General features: G+C 38.6%; 3 protein-coding genes and 1 long non-coding RNA gene across 9 annotated transcripts; 3 read left to right on the top strand and 1 right to left on the bottom strand.

Annotated features, from left to right (window-relative positions):
- Positions 1-137: 137 nt before the first annotated feature.
- LOC105275537 (chymotrypsin-2) lies at positions 138-3,551 on the top strand. The gene is made up of 5 exons (XM_026971975.1): positions 138-550; positions 747-906; positions 1,044-1,293; positions 1,612-1,749; positions 2,105-3,551. The coding sequence occupies exons 1-5, from the start codon at positions 478-480 to the stop codon at positions 2,252-2,254; spliced, it is 771 nt and encodes a 256-aa protein (XP_026827776.1). The 5' UTR covers positions 138-477; the 3' UTR covers positions 2,255-3,551.
- On the bottom strand, positions 3,205-6,711 carry LOC105275535. Its single transcript, XR_002193015.2, has 2 exons — positions 6,202-6,711; positions 3,205-3,852 (listed from the first exon to the last, which is right to left on the bottom strand). It is a non-coding gene; the product is annotated as an uncharacterized LOC105275535 (long non-coding RNA).
- LOC105275536 (tripartite motif-containing protein 2) lies at positions 4,665-15,124 on the top strand. Of its 4 annotated transcripts, XM_011332441.3 has the most exons (12): positions 4,665-4,924; positions 5,778-5,978; positions 8,283-8,445; positions 8,540-8,713; positions 8,802-9,005; positions 9,354-9,602; positions 9,682-9,868; positions 10,090-10,526; positions 10,850-11,032; positions 11,125-11,232; positions 11,326-11,464; positions 11,601-15,124. In XM_011332441.3, exons 2-12 carry the CDS (start codon positions 5,959-5,961, stop codon positions 11,837-11,839), a joined length of 2,103 nt encoding a protein of 700 aa, XP_011330743.1. In that variant the 5' UTR covers positions 4,665-4,924; positions 5,778-5,958; the 3' UTR covers positions 11,840-15,124. The 4 variants fall into 4 exon arrangements, with proteins under 4 accessions (XP_011330743.1, XP_019886002.1, XP_011330742.1 ...); XM_020030443.2 differs by lacking the exon at positions 4,665-4,924 and having other exon boundaries at positions 5,663-5,978; XM_011332440.3 differs by lacking the exons at positions 4,665-4,924; positions 5,778-5,978 and adding an exon at positions 6,818-7,642.
- A 724-nt stretch (positions 15,125-15,848) lies between these two features.
- On the top strand, positions 15,849-21,573 carry LOC105275534 (glucocorticoid-induced transcript 1 protein). Of its 3 annotated transcripts, XM_011332437.3 has the most exons (9): positions 15,857-16,451; positions 17,685-17,839; positions 17,950-18,053; positions 18,150-18,292; positions 18,374-18,540; positions 18,690-18,819; positions 19,245-19,325; positions 20,672-20,807; positions 20,888-21,573. In XM_011332437.3, the coding sequence occupies exons 1-9, from the start codon at positions 16,214-16,216 to the stop codon at positions 21,069-21,071; spliced, it is 1,338 nt and encodes a 445-aa protein (XP_011330739.1). In that variant the 5' UTR covers positions 15,857-16,213; the 3' UTR covers positions 21,072-21,573. The 3 variants fall into 3 exon arrangements, with proteins under 3 accessions (XP_019886003.1, XP_011330741.1, XP_011330739.1); XM_020030444.2 differs by having other exon boundaries at positions 15,849-16,451; positions 17,950-18,292; XM_011332439.3 differs by lacking the exon at positions 19,245-19,325 and having other exon boundaries at positions 15,851-16,451.
- Positions 21,574-21,696: the final 123 nt, after the last annotated feature.

A 21,696-nucleotide genomic window follows, 5' to 3' on the forward strand; every position in this document is an offset into this window, starting at 1 on the left:
TACACTAAAATGAATAATTCCGTGCGTGATTTAAATCCAGCACAAATTTTTAATCTGTGACGCAATACTTATTGCTTGGTGCAAATTTTACAACTCATTTCTTGTAAATATACAAGAAATGAGTTGTAAAATTTGCACCAAGCAATAAGTATTGCGTCACAGATTAAAAATTTGTGCTGGATTTAAATCACGCACGGAATTATTCATTTTAGTGTAATACACGTTTTTACAATGATAACAGTTATCCGGCCATAAATCTTCGTAGGTACCGGCATATCGGCCTATCGCATCCTACGTGAGATACATCGAGGTCCGTGTATTTTCTTTTCACGGACAGTATCTGACCTAAATTTAAATATTCGTCTCATTTCCTTAATTGTTATCATTTACGCGTATATAAAGACTGGCGAGAGGAAACGAGCGTTAGATTAACATTTAAACTTCCAAACTTCTTTGTCGAAATTTTGCCGGCTAAAAATGTTGTTGGTACTTTGTGTCTTGGGTATTGTCGCCATACCTAAGCTATCAGGTAAGAATAGTAATATTAAATGTGTTGTATAAAATTAAATGTATGTATATTTATTTCCTCTATTACTTTACATATTATCTATAAGAATTATGAATAAAACTTCAATATTATGCAAATTAATATTAAAAATAATTATATGTATTGTTAGTAAATGATAATAATTATGTAACCATTCGATATAAAAGAAAACAATATCTGTAACGAAATTGTGTTATAGCTGAATCATTCAATCAAAGCCCGAAAATCGTGGGCGGCAGCTCTGCTGGTGAAGGACAATACCCTTATCAAGCATCCCTTCGATACCGTGGCCGTCATTTCTGTGGCGGTTCTATCATAAATAAGCGATGGATCCTTACAGCTTCTCATTGTTTGACGGGGTAAGTACTCGGTCAGCAACTATCGTTTATATATTATTTATTATTACAGATTATTTTATATATAAAGTACAGTTTTTATCTTAATAATTAATCATTTTTATAAATATAAATTATTTTTTATAATCTTCATTTAACAGTTTTAATGATACGGCCATTTCCGTTGTATTGGGCACAAACACCCTAGATAAGGGTGGCGACGAATATGCTTCGATCAAGAAATGGGTTCATCCGTTCTACAGCTCCGCTTTAATTAGGAATGATATCGGATTAATCAAACTTGATAGGGACATCGTCTTTGGCGACAAAGTGAAACCGATCAATCTGCCTGCTAAAAATTTTGACAAATTTGATTATCCGGCAATGTTGTCTGGTTGGGGTACAACCAGTGTAAGTACAAAAAGCTAATATTGAATCAACGAAAGTATATTTCTTCTTTTTATTTATATTATATATAGTTTTAATCAATAACATAAAAGATCTTATATATTTCTATTGGATTGATCAGAAACTCTGCGCGGATTTTTTAGCGAACTTTAAACGCAAAACTTTGTATCAAGAATTAATATAAAGTTTTGTGGAAAATCCGTTCAAATTTTTTAAAACAAAATTCGCATGGATTTTTCAATCAATCCAATATGTATCATCTTACAAATTGCGCAGAATATAAGACATATTCTGATGACAATTATTTTATGTGCGTTACAGTTTCCGGGAGAAGCACCAAATGAATTACAACACATCCAGCTTACAGTTATCGATCAAAAGCAGTGCTTAAGTACCAGCTTTCGTATCACCAACAACAACATCTGCACTCTCAACAAGCAGGGCGAAGGCGCTTGTCACGTAAGTGCATCTCAGTCTAGATTAGAGAGAGACTTCTCTGTTACGAAGAATGAACCCTTGATGTCAAGTACTTCATAATCGTACTTCATAAGCAAGCTGTCAAAATCCTATCAACAAACTTGAGTATTAAATGGTTAACCGAAAAATTATGTTAATATAATATATACTCGTATTTTTCAATCAAGTTAATTTAAATTTATTAATCAATTTAACTATATATATTATACGTATACATTTGATTAGAATAATATCTATTAATTTAGGTTGCTACACAAATTATTTAACTTTGAGCATTTGCTAAGAGGATTAATATGATATTTCGAGAAGTTTTTAATGTATCATCTGGATGATGTAGGGCGATTCTGGTGGACCTCTAGTAACCGATGGCGAGCAAATCGGTGTGGTGTCTTGGGGAGTTCCTTGCGCTAAAGGACACCCGGATGTATTTACACGAGTCCACTCCTACTTGGATTGGATCAAGCAGCATATCCAAAAGGAAAATTGATAGACTTTCTCCAGAATTTCGAATTAGTTCTCACTTATTCCGTAAATAGAAAATTGATTGTCAAATAACGAAGTTGACGAAGTCAAATAATTTGATTTTATTCTATAAAGTACTGCAATAAATATATTTATTATATAAGAAATTATTGTATTTAAATAGCATAAAATAAATTCCTTTGCATGTACACAGACATAAAATTATAACTAACTTTTTAATGTTGTGCGTTAGTTGATAAAATTAGTTAAAGTAATAAAGAAATAAAGTTAATGCAAATTTATTTAACAAAGCATAAATAATATAAATAATATAGAATACTGCTTAAAACAAAAAATACGTATTTTATTCACGTAATCGTTAATTTTTATCGGTTGAGGCGACAACCTGATAAGTAAAGCTGCTAGCAGCTGCTCACCAGAGAGACTAAACAGACGTGCTACGCCGTCTGTTTCTCACACAAAATTATTCTTATTACAATAATTATTTATAATTTGAAACAACATAACCATAACAACGCGGACGGTGTGAGTTCTATATGTAAATTTCAATTATTTCAATTATTATTATTAATAAAATTCTTAATTATTACAAACAAAAATATCACGAAAATCTTTCATATATATGAACGAAATATTATATTATAATAAAAGCATAAAAACAAACTTGAATTCACACACAGTACGTTCCAATTTCAGCGATACATGACCAGTAACGCGATCTAGATTAGCTAGATATTTTACAATTGCACATAATTGACATTAGCATAATTTCAACAACAGTAGACATCTTGCCAAGCAGAATTAACTTGATTCAGCTTCAAATGTCACGTGCATACATCCGACAAAAATTAAAACATTTATAATAAAATACATCAAATAAATCTTAAGCATAAAATTAAACGATCAAGAGAGCAACATATCCTTTCATAATAAAAAACTTTATAATGCTATACATTTTAGCACTAATAATTCGTTTTATTTCAATAGTGATTCGCGTATCTATGTCAAGAATTACAGAGAAAATAATGATTATCGTATCCTTTCATTTACTGAGAATATTCGTAAAAATCGTGTTTTTCGCCACTGCCATGCGCGGTTTCTCGATTAACGATCGGTGAATTTAAGGAACCAACGCGAATCCTGAACAAAGATCTCGGGCAAGCTCCTAATGACCTACTTCTAGCGGCGCATGCTCGTATTTGAGTGCATCCGACGTCTCTTCGAAGGAAAAAACTTCGCGTAGCTGCGCCCGACAGCAGGTGATGACTTTCGTGCACGGAACAAAGTTCAAAAGGAAAAAAGAGGGACAATTCGACCAGACGACGAAATCGTTCGTGATAGAATGATATAGTCGCGGTGTGCGATAACGAAGAGAATCAATGCGTGTTGTGATCGAACATCTCTCGTGAAATCTTGAAGATCCAGGTCAAGGATGCGGATTGCCGTAACGCTCAGCTGGAGCATCATGTGCTTCGTCGTTGATTGCCATGAATATTCTTCCGGAGCTACAAATGATCTGCCTAAGAAACGCTTGTGTTCGTCTTCGAGACTCAGAAGAGGGCCAAGCGTTCCGGGATTCCTCTTGAACTGACTGAAGAAGTCCTATGCAAGTATTTCCAGATCGTAAACATTTTCACAAGATTTGCGGAAAACCAAACTACTCATGTTTCACCGAAAAGTAATTCGTAGACAAATCTATAGTATTTGATATTATTATTATTATTATTATTATTATATTGTTATTATACCTTCAAAAACTGCACAAAAACTATTGCTCACATTTTCCAAATGATTGAATATTTAAATATACAACGATGTAAAAACAAGATAAATTATATCGCGATTAAATTACCATCATCGAAGCAAAACACTTAAAGCGCTCAAATCTTTTAATTGATTCCTCATAAATTATAAATAATCCATTGCGATTTTCTTTTTTAAGTCCGTACTAGATTGCGAAGAAGCGAAAATGTCGCAAGATCTAATCCAGTTTTTCTTACGTCAAGAAACAAAAACAAAAGTTACACTAATCCTATACATAATTCCATAATAATATTTGTATTAATTGTCGTTCAACTATGATATATCTCATTAGATATCTCTTATATCAAATTCTGACAGAAATGTAACACCATTTCCTTCCTGCATAACTTTCAACCGTTAGACGCGCTGTATCGAGCCAGCAGCGAGATATTCCGTCAATTTCGCAAACTGATCAGGAAGGAAAAGCGTCTACATCCACGCATCACGCAGCCGACCCGAATTGTCGGGGGCACACTGCGTTGTCCCGGTCGAGTCGAATAAATCGCGCGTCGCGGCGGCGCGCGCCCGTGCGCCGCGTGACCTAAATAGCGTGACGCGCGCGTGCGCGCGACCCGCGCTCCCGAGGGTGTGTTTTCATCCCCGCGCCGCTTCGCTTCCCCGCCTTCCGCGAGGAACTCGCTCCGTCGTTGTCGCCGTTGTAGCCGTCGTTGTCGTTGCCGCCTACAGTGCGAACCGAGACGACAGCTGGTGCCGGGACACCTGCTGCGACTTGTGAGATCGATATCCGCATCTTTACCTTGCGCGCTGCGGGGCGTGCGACGAGAAATGCCGTCGACGGAGCGGCGTTCCCTGTGACTCCGTCGATCCTCTCGTCGCGGATCGCGTCGCGAACACCCCCTCGAGTCCCTCAGTGAGTATCCTTACCGACGAGGCGACATCCCTCAGCGTGTTCAACGGCACGATCGTCAATACCTCGCGGGTGACAGTTCTCTCTGTCTCGCAGTTTATTTATCGCGGTACTCGGCGCGATATGTCTCGATTTCTCGCGACGTAGTGGATGCACTCGCGCGCGCGAAGTGTTGTCGACTCTTTCGGGATTTTTTACAATTTTTTTTCCGTTTCACCGATCTCGGAGAAACAATAGTCGTTTTCTTTTAAGTGAAGATCGTACGGTGAGGTGCAACTGAAAGGACTTGTTTTTGTTCTGTGTTGTCGCTTGCGCGCAGATAAAATTCGAGGGGCGCGTCAGGTGTCGCTCGTTGGAAAACATTCGCGTATCTTCCCGCTGTTTATCGGGTCTGCACGGGCTAAGGGTTAATGCACCGATGAGCGTATTACCAGCGAGATAGTCTCTCGTAATGCGCTGATACGGTTTCTCGGTCTGCGACATGACGGCGCTTCCAATCGTCGGTTTCTGTGTTTACGCACGTTACTCGTGGTTGTTTACATTTTTCTCGCACGTGATGTACATACGCGGTATCGACTAGGTTGAGAAACTCGAGCAGATGTCTCTCCGCGAAATGATACAGATGTAGCAAGACACGCGAAATTTTCTATTTCTATTTTATTTATTCAATAACTGCGACGATTTGTACGGTATCATTATAATTATTTATTTAAATTGTATAAATTGAATGATAAAGTTTTTAAAAACTGAAATTTCTTACATTAGTGCAGAATTATTATTATTATTAAAGATAATAATAATAATATAATAAGATTGATCTGCTTAATATATAGATTTGATCTTGTGTAATAAATAGGCAGCCGCTATATCCCCAAACATCGAAATAACAAGAGATTGCGACAATTTAAACTTTGTTCATAAATAAGGAGCAAGAAGAACGAAGGAGAATCATGATCGTGTAAGATCATTGTTGACAGTGTACCACTCGGATCGTATATCGAAATAATCACAGATTTGCTGCTCTCAAAGAAAGCTTCATGAGCTGCTGCCCCTTCATGTGAGTATATCGCTTATTTTATATATGCAACATTATTTTTCATTTTTCTTAACAACATATATAGTTTTACTTTTTAAAATCAAATTATCATTTTAATAATAGTTTAAATAAATATACAAAGTACTTATATTTGATTAAATGATTCGAATAATTTAAGTAATCCAAGAACAAAATTATCTCCAAAAATCAATTTCCAAAACGCTGTGAAAGTTGATGATCTAACCTCACATCCGAGGAATCGTGTACACAGAGCGCACACATACGCGCGCTCCACTGCATCGCACAAGTGCACGCTGGTCGCTGCACCTTTCGGTCGAACGACTGCGCAGTAGGGGACTCACGGATTTGCACGGCCGTGTCACACGCGCGTTCTTTTATGCCGTCGTCGCCCGTTTCTCTCTCACACTCTCCTCCGCGGTTCACTTCGCCGAGTCACCCTCGCATTCACCGCTCTCGGTGTACAGTGTAGCTCTATCTTTCTCCCGCTACCGGCGCCGTTGCGGCCTGACTATTCTCAGGAACGTATTCTTCAGGAGTGTCATTGAGAAATTTGCTCCGAAATCATCCGCTGCAGGATGCGTGATTACACATCTGCATCGTTTCCAAAGATTATATTAATATGTATTTATATATATATATATATGTGACAAAAATTCTAATTTTCGTGTTGATCTCCCTAGTTAAAAAATAATAACCGAATCGCCGCGCCGAGAAATGGGGGGGGGAGGGAGGGAGAAATTATGCTCGCCTATCGGCGCCCGCGCGTGTTACGACACTGGCGCGTGTCGCCGGCCGCGGCGGCGAGCGAAGAGCGTGCGCAGCTGTATCGTGATGCGAGTCGCGCTGCTCGCAGCTGATGCGGCTCGTCGTGTTGTTCGTTCGTTGTTGCGTCGCACGGCGTGCGTCTCACGCACGGGAGAATGCACCGCGACCAAGTTTGGCGTCGTTGCGCGTGAGATCCACGTTAAAATCCTGTCGATCGACATCCGCACGCGCGATATACCCTTCCCCGACAGCGGCGAGTCTCTCGAGGAATACTCTACGGAGGGAGTCTTCTGCGTCGCGAGAAAACGTCGACGGGTCGGCTGATTGATCTCTGGTGATGCGGGAGCGGACGCGGCGTGCGAGATCGCTCTTCCCTCTGGACGTGCGGCGCGTCCGGACAATGGATCGTGAGGAGCGAGGGTAGACAAAGGGCCGCCGGACGGACGGACGCGCTCTTGGTTGACCACCGCGGACGGCCGCGTTACCTCCGCGCTCCGGCGCGGCTGCATTTATTTATATGCTGCATCTGGGACCCGTGCGTCGCGCGGCCGCTGATTCGAGATACGCGCATCGCGATCGAGCGAGGTTTCCCATCACGAGAGCCTCCCATTCGCGAGGTTGATCCGTCGCAGGATCGTCGGTCGACGACTCGGAGACTGACTGTGCGTTGCGTCTCTCCACGAGACCTGCGTTTCTAGCGCCCGGCAACAGCGAGGGTGACGCTTGACTGGCGGCGAGACGGACGGCGCGAAATGCACCTCGGTCTGTGGATTCTGCGAAGTTTCCAAGAAAGGATCGTAGCTGGGTTCGCGGGGTCGCGCGCACCGTGGAGGGTAAAAGGTGCATTAGCGCAACAATAAAAATATAGCCATTATGGAAGCGTTGCGCCTGGCTATACAGTGAGTGTTCTCTTTCGACAAATGCACCCCTGGATGGTGTTTTAATTACATTTTATTACGCATGATGCAATTATCGCCGGTGAATGCTAAGAGGTTTCTATATCGATTTATATATCGATACAATTCTCCAGGGAGAATGCTTTGAATCTTGAATGACAAAGAGGAATTTTAATTATTTGCAATTTTAATATTCAGAAAGAATTTTTTTGGTTTATTTTCACGCATATTTAAAATACTAGAAAATCATATGCCATATAATATAAATTTTTTCAATATATTTCAATATTTAAAAATTTGATAATACCAAAGCTATTAACCAAATTGTAGTGATTATAAATTATTTATCCTTTAATTTCTCTTTTTGAATAGCTCTGTTATATTTTTTTTATTACATATTATTTCTTAATATTGAGTCAGTCAAAAAATTTGGTTCAACTTTTATGTCAAATTTTACTTTATTGAATTTAGTAAAAACAAATTGTTCATCAACCAAATAATCAACATTGTTACTATATTACATCTATGTGACATCAACTGTTGAAAATCGAACCAAACTTTTTGACTGATCCAGCACTCTGCTACATGATATCTGGATCAATCGATCTGGATCTAAATCGATTGCATTGTTTTTTCTTTGTAGGACACGGCTTGGGGAGAGGATGGTCAGCATGAGCTCCATGCTTGTGGAGACAGTCAGTATAAACTATGAAGATTTTAACGAGAGCTTTTTAACGTGTGGCACCTGTCTTTGCGTTTACGATGGCAGTGAACATACACCCAAATTATTACCATGTTCACATACAGTAAGATTATGTCTTAACTGATACTTTTAATTCATATCGCATGCACCTATATTTATAAAATGTTTTTTTCACAATCCTGTGTCATTATTTCCAGGTCTGTCTACATTGCTTGACCAGAATTGCTGCGTCCCAAACGCGAGAGACAGGAGCATTTAGATGTCCCATTTGTAGAGAATTAATAACGATTCCTCGTGGAGGGGTACCCGCACTGCCCCCAAGTTTCCTTGTAAATCAGCTCCTGGACCTTATGTCCCGTCAAAGACGGGAAGTACGTTCGATATATCATAAAAATATATGCTATACACTTGGACAAAGTCTTTCAGTATCTTATTTATTATGCCCGTTTCTCGTTGCAGGTCATTCCAAAGTGTTCAGTTCACATAAATCAGGAATTATTATTTTGCGAAACATGTGATACAGTGTTTTGTACGGTATGTACTGGCGGAACACATGCGGGAACGTCACCCGGATGCACAGAACACACTATCATCCCCTTCAGTATTGCGATAAAGAGGATGTCCGAGATACTGCTTTATAAAGCTAATGAGTGTATATCCAAGGTGAAAACTGGTTTCTCTTTCTAATCTTTAGATACTACTTGCACGTTTTTTATGTCTTGCGTTGTGCCTTATGACTTTTGATTGCGCGGTGTCAAGTATTTAAATTATTAGAGCATCGAGTATAGCTAAATATAATATATTATAATGTATTATATTTATTTTATGTATTATATTTGTTGGATACAGCTCACAACTTTTGCAATAATATTTTCAACCGTACAAAAAAATTTTGAGGAGCGATTTCCGACTACTCGTACCGTGACATCGAAAAGTTGAGCAATGAAAACCGCGTTATAACACGCGAAACACGCAATAACCGTTATTGAATTAAGAGTTACATGTTTTTAGTTAACGCAGGCACAGGATTCCGTGAGCACGGAGCTGCAGCGTTTAGAGGCGTCCACGGAGAGATGCTTGAACGCAGTAGACACGGAGTTTGCGGAAATCATCGCGAAAATAGAGAGACGCCGTGCAGAATTGCAAGCCGCTGTGGCCGCTGCCGCACGCGACAAGAAACACGTGCTCGAGGAACAACAGGAGCTAATCGAGGATGAGAAAATGAAAGTGGAGGCAGAATGTGAAGGATTACAATATCAGGTAGTGAGTGATGAAGAACCATCGATAACGGTTACATCTCGCTGTCCCGCATTACATTACGAAATTCTTGGTTTTCAAGGTCGAGGTCCGGAATATTACCCAGCGTATTAACAGTCTGTCCGATCAGCTCGACGCAGCGACTGCCCTCAGCGAACCTAAAGAGAACGCCTTTATCACGTTCGAGTTTAATCATAACGACTCTCTTTCCCAGTTGGAGCAAGCATTGAGTAACTTGGGGCGAGTACGTTCTAGTACAACGTTGCCAGGTACCCTTAGACTTGATAATACAGAATATTCGCTTTAAATTATTTGCCTTAAATTATTCGCTTTAAATTATTCGCTTCGTTAAAAAGAAATTGCGTCATGCAGACACACGAAGCAATATAAATAGGAATAAAAATTGCTGATTCATTATACTGCTACCACACGTTATGACGCGACTGCAAAAAGCGAGAAATCATACACAATCTTTTTTTTTACATGCCAGGTTTGTGCCGGGCCAGATTAAAAGATCTGGCGATAGTGAAGCTACAAACGACAGTCGTAGTCGAAACGGTGGATTATCATGGCCATCCCCGTAACGTCGGCGGTGACCTTATTGGCGCCGAACTGACGCTCGCGGACAACATGCACGCAGAGAATCAAAGCGTGCCCATCGAGGCGGAAGTGAAGGATCTGGAAAATGGAACGTACGAAATTGATTTCCGGCCACCAACCGCAAGTCGATACGTTTTGAAAGTGTCAGTGTTCGAGCGCCCCGTAAAAGATTATCCGCTATTTTTCGATGCGACTGAGCACAATGAACCTATAAAAATATACGGAAGACGTGGTAACGGGAAGGACGAGTTCCACCAGCCAGTTTCGGTCGCAGTGGACGACGAGGGAATGATCTATATTTTAGATACTGGCAATTCCCGCATTAAGGTTTGTCTGAATGAGTTTGAATGATGTTCAATAACGAGCACATTTTTAACGAACGTGAATAATGTTTTTCAAAAATTGAGACTTCTAGACAAGAAAGATTTATCTTATTTATTATATAAAGAATTGCAGATATTTTCAAAAACTAATTTATATTACTTAAAACGATATTTTAAGATATCCCATTTATGAAATGCCTTAGCGAACAAATATATATATATATATATATATATATATATATATATAAAGCATGTAAAAATATTTAACATATAACAATTTTTATTTTATTTAAATATCTTTCAACTTTCTCCAATTTTTGTATCCAGGTACTCAATTGTGATTTAGAATTTCAAAGACACATAAACAATGAGGGCTTAGAGGGTCGCAGTTGTACGGGAATAGATATTTCTCAGCAAGGCCTCGTAGTCGTAAATTGGCGGACACGGAAGATCACAGAAATGACTTCGTTAGGTGACACAATCCGATCCTTCTCGCATAATACATTTCAAGTTGGTAACTTTTTAGTAGCATTTTATTAGAGAAGGTTGATAATATAATAAGTACTTTTTGATTAAACGTGACGTTCTTCTTTTTGTTTCAGGAACCGATAGATATCGCAGTGGACAAGAGTTATGGGCATATACTTGTCGCTGACAACGGTCAAAGTTGCGTGTTTGTGTTCGACTCGGACGGCAAGATACTATTCCAGGTTAATCTCATGTTACATATATGAATTTTTGCTGCAAGTCGCTTCTTCATATGGCGTATCCTTCATATTTGTGTAATCATGAAACGTTAACAGGTTGGTAAGAAGGGCACTTTCAAATTAATCAGTTCTGTAACTGTCGGTCCGGCCGGAGAGATTTTGGTCGCCGACAGCAGAATTCAAGTATTTTCCGCAAAGGGAGATTTCTCCGAAGAGATTTATTCCGAAGGCAAAGGTGAGGCTTGCAGATATGGGTTATCCATTTGTGCGAAGTATTATTATTTGACAACTCTGTCGGTAGAATCTTATCTGTGTGTTATGTATTCATTCACGTTCCCTAATTTTTAACGCGTTTCACTTGTATACGATAGGGAAAGGCACCTACGGAGGAATAGCCGTGGACGCGGATGGCAAAATAATCGCTACTCGTACGGACAAAGGCCGCAGCATAATACAAGTATTGCAGTTGGGCGGAGGAAACATCTTAACCGAAATTGATTCTCACAGCTCGAAGTTGCGGCGTCCATCGGGCATCGCTGTACTGCCGGACAATCATTTAGTGGTTGTCGACTTGGGCAATGATTGCATAAAAAAATACAGGTACTGGTAAAAACGTTATTGTTCGAACATTAAAATTTGGTGGCGAGTGAGAGAGAAAAAAAAAGTTTATTGCAAAGATACCAAATATCAATTTAATTTAGGACTATTTATTCAAGTTTTCGTGGGACTAGTAATGCTACCTATTATTATGCACAAATGCCTATGTTTTTATAAACTTTTATATATACACGAATTGCAACAAGAAACGTGAGGTAAAATATAGTAACAATGTCAAAATTTGAGTTTATCTTGCAATTGTGCATTATTACGCTACAATTTACGCTTTGTTTTGTCTTTCAAATATATTTAATTTTTTTGTCATGTTACTTTCTCTCGTTTTTCACATAAGAACCATTCTATGAGGCTGTTGCAAATATATTCTATATTTGCAACAGTCAATCCGTAAAAAAAAATAGGACAAAATCGATGAAATATTTGAAACGCTGAAACATTTACTTTCCGAATGTGTTTCGTAAATACGCAATTTTCACCAAAATAGTCATTCAAAATGCTCAGTACTTAGTGTATGTATACCTTTTTGTATTTTGTGACTATTTAAGTCATCGCGATTAATATTTAATCGTTTAAATGTGTAAAACAACTCTGTTGTTACTGACTAATCTAGATACACTTATGAGCAATGATTTCTCGTCTAGTTTTGGCAAATCAAGTCTAAAAGTTGCTTATCTTATTCTGAATATAAATCGATTGCCTACATGTGATAGAAATGTGATGGATCTGAAGAAATAGTTTATATTATTTCAAACAATACTTTATTCTTTTGCATATAATTAATTAATTATAAATATGATTCTAATATGTTGTTTGATTATCGAGATAATATAAATAGCTCTTAGTTTTGATTCGTGTCAATGAAGAGGAGAAATCATTTTTCATGGATGTACAATATTATTAGAAGTTATACACTGCCGTTCCATGTCCTTTTACATTTTTGTCATGACAGAATACAGGGCTTTGCATTATATGAAATCGACCTTGTATGAACAATAACATACTGTGAAGTCCTAGAGATTTTCATTAAACATTATATATTTTCATATATTAATTGAAATGGTCATCAAATGTGAAGCCATTTATTACATATTTGAAATATCCCGCATTTATTATATTTACAATATATCGTTTTTCTTAGATTAGATATTTGCTGATTCATGCTTTGTGATTTAAAAAAGACTTATCCATCTTTGTATTTCAGTCTACTTTTTTCACTTGAAAAGATTCGTATCTTGCAGCATTTATCACAGAACAAATCCGCGAAAGTTTCTTGTTTCTCTTAATGAAAAAGAAATTCTGGCTTTGCATTACGTGATTTTTTTAATTAACTTAAAAATTAAAGCGTAGATTATAGTTTATATAAGGTTATATAATTATAGTGTATAAAATTTAGAGAAATAAGTAGAAGTATATATTAAGAATTGTACATATATTTTTTCAGTATTATCATAAATTTTGATAGAACATGAGACAACATATGATTTATTTATGTAGAGATCGATATTTTCAAAATTTCATGTAAAACATTTTCTCGACAATGGCGATGCATTTTGCAGAAAAGGCCTACAAACTCATTCACCATGATTGAATTACTTGCCGTGAGATATAAAGCTACTATGTTCCGAATTTTATAAATTTTATCATGTGACTTCATTGTTGAGACATGTTTTATATAATGTGTTTTAACATTATTTAAATTAAATTACTGAATAAACCACAAAGGACCGGATATAAAAATTTAAGCAACAGAATTTACCAAAGTACGCAAGAATTATTTTTTCATGCATCCGGAAATATTTAATGTCCGACTGAAAACCATGGTTGTAATCATGAAGTGTTATATCATCATGATGCATATCTACTTACTCTTCGATACTTACTTCTTAATCAAAAGTGATAAATTAATGCATGTATAGCTTCTTACATCTTTAATTCCAGGATAGACTTTTTTTGACATAATACTTATGTTCAATGGAACATTTTTGCAGTGATTAATATTTATACATCTTATTTTTTTACGTGTGATTTGTGTACAGTTGTATTTTCTAGAATTACTTGCCAGTTGTGTCAGCATTAAAGAGAGATTCCTGCCATGTCGAACAATTTACAGAATTTTTATACTATATACGCGGGCTAAATTAAATTATACAGTTTAACTTTTCCGCAAATGGCTAACACTAAGTCCCATAACTCCAGAGAATACAAAGTATCTTTCTAATTCTTTATTTTTCAAACTGTATCTTATATACTACACGACATTCCTCATGAACTGCTTTGCAGAGTGATCTACCGTATGCTACGCGTTTACTATAAACTGTTGCATATAATTGCTTGTATGTATGTATGAATACGACAGGTCACCATAAAGCGCATTATCACGTTAGTCCTTAGCGAAAAGTATAACAGTGCCTTTATTAAGAAGATGTCATCATACAGTATTTATCTATTACAACAATTATTAATCATACATTTCTGTTTTACTTGAATCGATACGTGACTTTAATGCGTATGTATATGCTTAATTACATTAATTCGATCGTACACGAATCACGCCTACAATTCTCCGCGATTCGTATGATGGCATTTAGGGAATTGTATTTTTTATTTTATATTCATATCATATGTTATTTATATATACGCACGAAAGAGAGCAAGCAGAGAAAAATGTAAAGATTGTTACCAATATTACAAATCGTTACAAATTCCGCAGCTTCCGAGATACAGGCGTTCTTCACATGTGCGACAGTATGTTAAGTAAGTTAAAGTATGAAGATGAGAACGCACACGATAAGTTGCAACAGATGCAAGATCAATCATTTCTGTTGCAATAATTTATGTTAATTATGTAATTATTTATAGACCTATTTGGGAGTTTGGTTTTAAATTTTAGTTCTATTCAGAGTTGAAAAGTTAAAAGCTTTATAGAGACTCAAATCAATTGTGAAGCAAAACTATTATTTTGCTTAAAGTATTCAAGAACCTCAGAAGTCAAGATTGATTTATTACTTTTTACGTTTCACAAGTACTGAGCTACCATAGGTAGCATACTGATTGATTATGACACATGTTTCCTTTCACTTAACGAAATTTTTAATTATTCATGTACCTTGCATTGATACCATGCAGATTCAGACTGATACGTATTTCTTGTTTATATTTCCTGATATTGATTTAATCTAGTCATACGTCATTTATAGTTATAAATACTTATGTATCGTGATTACCACGCTGTACCATAAAATACATTGTAAATAAAGATATAAGCTTGATTCACGGAAAATATAATTACTACATTCTTTAGTGATATAGTTTGATGCGAAAAGAGAAATTGTGACGCCACAAAGTTGATGAATATCCCGAGTTTACTTCCACACAGCATGTCATAATATTGCTTGAAACATTTTCTGTATATAAAACAAAATTGATTTAGACATTTAAATTTATTAATAAAGAATGTTTGGATCTTATAAATTAAGAAAAATCTAAGCCGCAAATTTTGAGAAAAAAGAATCTTAATTTTTTCATATCTGAGTTTATTGGTAATGCTTTCGATACGTATACCCTCGTCAATTTTTATTCAATCTAAACATAAATCGCATTTGTCTGATTTTATAGAGAAGACAATCACTTAATAACGTTGGATCATTCAGTATCAACCAAGTTACGTTAATTTTGCACACTTAATATCCTTCCGTGTCGATAACTGTCGAAACTGTCGCACGATTGCGACAACGGAACCCGTTTGACGGTTAGCAGTTTACGTCCCTGAGTGAGCACGAGAGAGAAAACCGTCCGCGCGCGAGGAAGCGAGACGCCAACAGGACGCTAGCTAGCACACCGGTCGCGGTATTAGGCGCTACGGTGGTAGTGAATGGAACGCGATGTGCCGCACGTCTTCGCGTAGTACGACGCTCCGCGGGCGCCGCGCGCCACCAATAGCCAGCGAATACGGTTGGTCACGTGACGCGCGTACCGAGCCAGCAGCAGCAGAACATTGCAAGTGACAAGACGCGTAGGGCATTGTCGTCGCGCCGCCGCCGTCGCCGCCGTCGTCGCCGTCCCACCGCCGAGAGATCCCTTCCGGCCGTTGGTGAGAGAGCCTTTGGTGGCCAACGTTTAGCGCGCGAGTGCCTCCTGCACGTCGGGACGCCGGGCGTCCCCCCGAGAAGCAGAACGATCGGTCGAGTGGTCGGTGTCGCGCGCACACGACACCGTTGGAGCTCCCGCGCCCCGAGGGAGAGTGAGTGGCGGCCGCCAGACCAGAGGGAAGCCGCCAGGCGCGCGTCCGCTCCGCGCGCGGAATCGTGCGTGCGAGTCGCGCTGCTGCCGCGTGCAACCCGTCACGAGAGAGGCAAGGAGAAGATAAAAGATGTCGGGCTCGCAGCGTGTACGAAAGTCCTCGCCATGCTCGAAGCAGGGCCCGATGCGCGCCACCCTGCCCGTGAGCTCGCTGCTGAGGCAGGGCCGGCAGGGCAGCAACCTCCGCAAGAGCAACAGCAACAGCCCCACCGTCTCGCCGACGAACGCGGCAGCCTGGCGAGCGCGCATCTCGCCGGAGACGTCGTCTTCCTCGGGACAGCGGAGCCCCGGGTCCCTATCCTACAAAGGTACGTCGCCCGCCTTTCTCCCCCTCCCCCCCGCTCCTCTCCTCCTCCCCCCTTCTAGCAGCAGCTTGTTCTTTGTGCTCGTGGAGTCACGATGGAGGAGCGTGTGTACTACTCGCGTGCGTGACCCGTTGGGCCCCGGTCGGTCGCTCGCTCGCTTGTGGTTTTCGCGTTGGACGAATGTCAGTGGCGATCCTATTGCGGAACGCAATGGACCGACCTGACACTGTCACGCGTCCTGGAGACGCGAAGCCGGGACACCATCTCTCACGAGATTCCGCCGTGTCTGGTGCTATGTAGATGGAGTGCTCCGCAAGGTTAACTAATAATATATTTGCTAAACAAGTAGCTTCTTTTTTTTTTGCGGGAGTAGGGTGTCGTGTAACGCCGCTTATCCGAGGTTTACAAGCTGGACCTGTGTGTCTTGCCACGTTCGTCGCACAGGTGGAACCGTGGAAGACGAACGTTCCATCCGACGTCAGATCGGTATCGTTTCTCGAATTATTTCTCGAACGCCGTTTGTCACTTGACGCGAGCTTTTCGTTTGCTCCTGGTTATGTAAAGTACTCAATAGAAAGGAGAAAAGGAAGTGCGTAAGTTGTGCTTATCATGCTTGACTTGATGTCGGAGGTTTCTTTTGTATACTTTTGTATTTTTATTATAATTTTTATTCAGTTCACAGAGCGAAGAAACGCTGCTTATTTTTATGTAAGACTGAATTTATTTGCAACTGTTCGGTAAACATTTTATTCTCATTTTCATTGATGGCCCATGCACCACATTTTAACACACATTTCTCACCAGCTCTAGATGCAATTCATATAAATCACCTTTTACTCTGATTAACTAACTCGCATTACCTGTACACACTTTAAATGACATTGTGTTCTGATAAGTAAGTGATTTTACTTTCAAGAAGCTCGAGTTCTCATTCACTTTTACTTCTGCATTTTTACATACATACATTACAACTACAGTAACCGGAGAGACATTTTTAGTTCGGTTACGCTCTGTTCTTATTATCTTTAGTTGCTTTTTTGTGTTTTACTGTCATTGTTTTTGTCGATTGGAATACACATTTTATTGATCGGTCCAGCAACCGAAAATGATTCTTATAGCTCGGTCTGGTACATATGTGTACTCTGCAATAAGATCATGCATTCATTCATTTCAGAATGGGACATGTCTTTATTGTCCTGTCTACGCATTTAATCGACTATTGTCGTGCTTTTACAGCCAAATCAAAAACATTGAGCGGCCGCTGTAGTGATGGCTTGAGCGGAGGTCAGAGCATTCGGCGAACAGCGTCGCTGGACACCATCTATTTGAAAGGACAATGGCCACGTGATCCTTATATGCATTCCAGTCTTCTGGTAGATAAATCTACTCAGGTAATCATTCTGTTTCCCTCTTAAAAATTTCTATGTAAAAACATGTTTGGATCACTTGAAACTTATACTTGGCATTACAATTTGATTGATCCTTTCTATCCCTTTTGTAGACAGAGGAATGGTTCAACGAACCAAGAAAGATGCATCCCACCCGTCACCCCACAGAGCAAACGGTCACTGATGAAAAATTGGAGAAGAATTATTTCAGGCATCGGTATGTATCTTTTATCTTTCTTGTCCTTTATCGAAAAATTCACAAAATGTTTCGCAAATTTCGTATATATTTTATACCACTTTATACTCATCGTAGATTACAACGTACAAATAAGGAAGGTACTAGCAGTAGAGAGCGGACAGCGGCATTCGGATTAATAATGCCAGCTGGTCCACCACCAGCACTTCCCGGAGATCATTCAGTGCTTCTGCCCAGTATTGCTTCACAAACATCCATGCGTGAGTGAGACCTTTCTTAAAGAGCGTTGCTCTATTCGCGAGATCAGTTAAGTGATTCTTAAATTTTTGTTATCTCCACAGACAATCAATTTAGTTTGAGTACAAAAGCGAGTCCCATGAATATTCCGGTGAAACCAATGAGGCCTCCGATGCGTTCGTCTATTGAGGGACTCAACCAAGAAATTGAAGGACTTGTGCTCAAAAATACAGCCAATAATAGCGATGCAGACCATCCAGTAGAAGACAAGGTAGCATACATATTCCATGTAAATGTTTTCCATAAAACGTGAAACGTGCCGTTTATCGCAAAATAGGGTATTTGTTTACGCGCTTGTCGTCGTCGTCTTACGTGATATTATTGTTATTAACGAATATGAAAATTTTTCTACTTTCTTAGTACGCACGATATCGCGAGCAAATCACACCCGAAGGACATCGCGCTCCTCTAGCAGACCTATTGCGAGCCACCAGGAGTGTCAATACGCAAACGCCGGCAACCGACCTTCCCTCCAGTTCTTATTCTTCAGGTAAATTATCTGACATTTCTTTACATTTAACAGAGATTCTCTCTTTTATTTTAATTCAAACAGAACAATTGTATCTTTATTTTTCTGCTAGTAGACACGAACTCGCGTATCTGTAGACAGTATCGTTAAAACTCTCAACGAGCTTAAAACAGAGAGAAACATTACTAACGATTTAGTAATTTCCAATTTTCAAGCTTGATTTTGCCGAGGCAAAATCCTAAAAAAAAAAGATTTTATTCTTTGTTCGAAATTATTTCCTTATACTTTTCTTGTACGCGCTATTATGTCGTCAATATGAAATGAAATCTATGCAGATATGTGTGTCTGTATATATTATACATACACACTTTTTCTGACTAATTATTTCTGGCTAACGTGCAACAATATGAATAACACACTAACTAAAGGTGTGCCTGTTGAGACAGGCCCTCCATCTAGGAATTCTGAGTCTCCGCTGATTCCTGGTGTTATGGATGCGTCCCGTCCGCCTAGCGATCTCTTACAAGGTTGGAGCATATTTGCGGAAAGATTTAATTTTTCGTTTTCACGGAACTCATTTAACAAATTTGTTTGTCTTTAATCCCTCGAGTTTTGCTGTTAATATTACACGTAGAATGATATATGTATATACTACTTATATGAGTAACGTTTTCGTATTTTTTTTTTTAATGAAAATCTGGTACAACATCTGTTTCACACGTGCATGGATATTATTGATTTCTAAAAGATCGCTATGAAGATATTTGTTAAATTAGATGTTGCACACGAAGGAATGTTATTTTATCGTCTATTGTTCGCAGACAAAGAAATTTGTGGTCACGATTTTTATAATCGTAATTATTTTAATCGTAATCAAATCACATTCTCAAGATTTTTATCAGTTTTTTTTTATCATCAATAACATGCATATCATTAGATGATATACAGCCTATAAGTAATTTAAAAAAAAAGGTAAATCAGATATTCTTAAAGGAAAGCGTGTACATATATTTTTTGACTTAGTTGCATGATTTGCTATTTGGCCTCTGTGAATGTTCCATCCAATATTTTATTCATTTGTTTGACATGATTAGTCAGATATTTCTTTTATAGATATGTTGCTGTCGCTATATCAAACCTGCAATACATATCATTGTACTGCAGGCATACATTAAGATTTGAACAACAATATTATAAATGCATGATAATATTTCGACTTTATTAACTTATTTCAGTATGTCAGAATAGATGTCTATGTTTATTTTTTTTTTTCAGCACTCTAAGAGCAATAAAATTAATATACTCCAATACATGTACATCCAAACATATACATATATACATGTTTCTCTCTCTCTTTCTCTCTCTTTCTACATATAGCATGAAAAGAATTTGTTCATACATTCTTTTCTATCTATTTTTATTATACAAATAAATGTGCAACGGCATCCTATATACGACATCATCGATCTCATTTTACATAAATTTACATAAATTATTGTCTACGTACATGTGCGCACATACACGCGCACACACATAAAAAACGGGGCCTCTGAGAGGAATTTTATGAGGGCATAACAGTTTCTTTTGGGCCCTCTGTCCTTCTGTATTAATCATCCTTTTTTTTATCCACTCCAATAACGTGTAATGTAGATTACAATTAATACCCTGACTCCCAGGCCTCCAAATCCAAATACGTTGTACTCCCTGTACTCGCCTATCATAGGCCCTGCATATTCACAAACACATCTATTAAAATAATAAACTGGGCATGAATTCTATTTACATATTTTGATTATCAACAAAAAGAACAACACTTTCTGCACGAGCCCATGTCCTTCATAACGAAGCTTTAACATATCTTTCTGATTTATAGGTGGAAGTCGTGGTTCAACACCTGAACAGGACAGAGAAGGACGTCTCGGCACCTCTCCTCACATTAACAGGTTCCTCGCGAGGGAACCGCCCGATGGCTGTGAGAAAGTCAACCTCAAATTTGTGGAAGATGCGAGGTAAACGCGTATGTCGCGCTCGCATGATTTTAATAATTGAAATAACATTGTTTGAAGCAACATTATATCTTTCTGCATAGGCGGCCCATGATAGATTTGAGCAAACTAGACTATTGCCCAAAGCCGTGCGTTCCAGCATTCCAGTTGAAACCCAGCTTGGGATCAGCGTTCCTGCCATTGCAACAGCCGGCCAGTCCGACGATGGTCGCCAGTGCATCACCCTCCGCGCATACAACACCGACCACACCTCCTCCAAATCCATAGTCCCACTCTTTACCTTGCGGTGTTACACTTATACATATAAGCTCGGTTAGTACATATACATATATATATTTTTTTTTAACGACCTTGTGAGTAGAAAGTGATTTACTTCGACATAAAAGCATATTACCGACAAGGAAAAGTTACCGAACAAAAAAAGGAAAGAACAGTCTGCTCCCAGTGCGTCCTGTGCGGGCACCGCGCGGGGCATCGTGGATCGTGTAATTAAAAAACGTTGCAATTGCATCGATACAAAAAGAAAAAGAAAAAAAAATATTGGAAGCACCGTTATAATGTTCGAAACAATAATAAATACGAGGAACAATAATTTGTGATAATTAAGGGAAAAAGGAAGAAACCAAAAGAAGGAAAAACGGGCGACAACGTTTAGGAATGAGCACTGTGTTCTACAGGGGGAAAAAAGACTAATGAAATTGTGAATTATTCTAAATTTAGTACTAAAGTGTGCTAAACGACTTTAGTTTTGTATACACGGATAAATATTCAAGATGACAAAAAGGGAAAAGTATTAAATTTCATTGTTGGAATAAACAAAATTATGTGGATACAGAGAGGGGGCGCGCGTGCACAATACATACATACATACATCACACACACACACACACAC

The sequence above is a fragment of the Ooceraea biroi genome, chromosome 8, assembly GCF_003672135.1.
Source record: "Ooceraea biroi isolate clonal line C1 chromosome 8, Obir_v5.4, whole genome shotgun sequence".
In the NCBI taxonomy this organism is placed as follows: Eukaryota; Metazoa; Arthropoda; class Insecta; order Hymenoptera; family Formicidae; genus Ooceraea; species Ooceraea biroi.